This window comes from Myzus persicae, unplaced genomic scaffold (assembly GCF_001856785.1).
Source record: "Myzus persicae strain clone G006 unplaced genomic scaffold, MPER_G0061.0, whole genome shotgun sequence".
NCBI lineage: Eukaryota > Metazoa > Arthropoda > Insecta > Hemiptera > Aphididae > Myzus > Myzus persicae.
The window spans coordinates 10,715-12,050 of NW_019104079.1; the positions used below are offsets into that span (position 1 = coordinate 10,715).

The following is a 1,336-nucleotide window of genomic DNA, read 5'->3' on the forward strand; positions in this document are numbered from 1 at the left end:
AGTATTACAAATCTCTCTTTTTCACATACATTTGATAAGTACGCGCGCAACGTGCCCCATACATAGTTATTTAATTATATAATCGTATCAAAAGCGTTTATAAAATTTTAAAAAATTGTATAAAATTATCTTCATTGGAAACGAATGACAAAAAACATTTTCAATTACGTGTATAAATGAACAAATTATGAAAAACATCTTGAAAATATTGAAATTATCGTATACCTATATACATAATTATTTGAAACGTCAATGGTTACAATATATAGTTATTATTTTCAGTCACAAAATCAATTTACGATCATAATATTATCGGGTCAAAATCACAAGAAAAATAAACCGATATGAAAAGAACGACAAAATAATGATGATTTTGTAATATTTCATCACATCTTGTCGGATCGTTTACTCAGTCAGGCGTCCACTTCCTTACGAGTCTCCTTACATCCGTCTCGGGTAGACGGCCACCTTGGACGGTAGTCCAGACATGCCGATCACGAATACATATGTGGTCGGTGGCCTGAGTATGGTCTTGACCTGTCGCTGCCGGCGTCCACCGCTGCTGCCTTCCATCCTGTCTATGACCGTCCGTAGCGTCTTCAGCCACTTGCCCCTGCTGCGGGAGTGAACCGCGATGGGTGACATCGCGGAGGCAGTCTCGTCGGACCCGGAGCAGTCAGAGTCGGAGTCGAACGTTTTGCGGGACGATCTGTCGTCGTCGTAGTCGTGGTACTGTTGCACGGCGGTCTGTCCAACTTCGTGGCACGGCATAATTACGACGATGATATAATGTAATATAGTTGATTGTGTTGGTCCGGCGATGACACGTTCGAGAGACGAATTTATAATATATTGAATTCAAAAAGTTACTAATACGATGATTTATCGTTAAACGGAAACGTAAAAGTCGTACGCGATAATATCGTAAATTAATAATATAGTATTATGTTTTCAACAAAGTGTCTTCGCGTCGCGGGTTTAACGACGTTTGTGCAGCTGCAGGCGACCAGCGAGCGCTCTTTATACGACAGCCGATCAGGGCGGCGGCGGCGGCGGCGGCGCGGCGGCAGCGACGCGGTTGATGCGCGTGACGACGGCCGCTAAGTGTGCGATTAGTGGTCTCGTCTCGGCGCGCGTGACGCCGCCGTTGTTCACCAACAATAATAATATTATACGATACGCACGCGGACATGCGGCTGACAACGTTGTTACGTCGCTGATATCGGGGCGCGTGCACGGGCCGCCCGGAACATACGACCACGATGATATTATATTGTTATTACGTATTATTGTTTAGCGTCATATCATTTACAACGTGCAATTATTACTATTATTT

At 43.7% G+C, this 1,336-nt stretch overlaps 1 protein-coding gene across 1 annotated transcript; it reads right to left on the reverse strand.

The window, feature by feature from the left end:
• Positions 1 to 238: 238 nt before the first annotated feature.
• Positions 239 to 1,075, reverse strand: LOC111038437. The gene has a single exon (XM_022321538.1). The coding sequence runs from the start codon at positions 769 to 771 to the stop codon at positions 442 to 444; it is 330 nt and encodes a 109-aa protein (XP_022177230.1). The 5' UTR covers positions 772 to 1,075; the 3' UTR covers positions 239 to 441.
• Between the last annotated feature and the right edge of the window lie 261 nt (positions 1,076 to 1,336).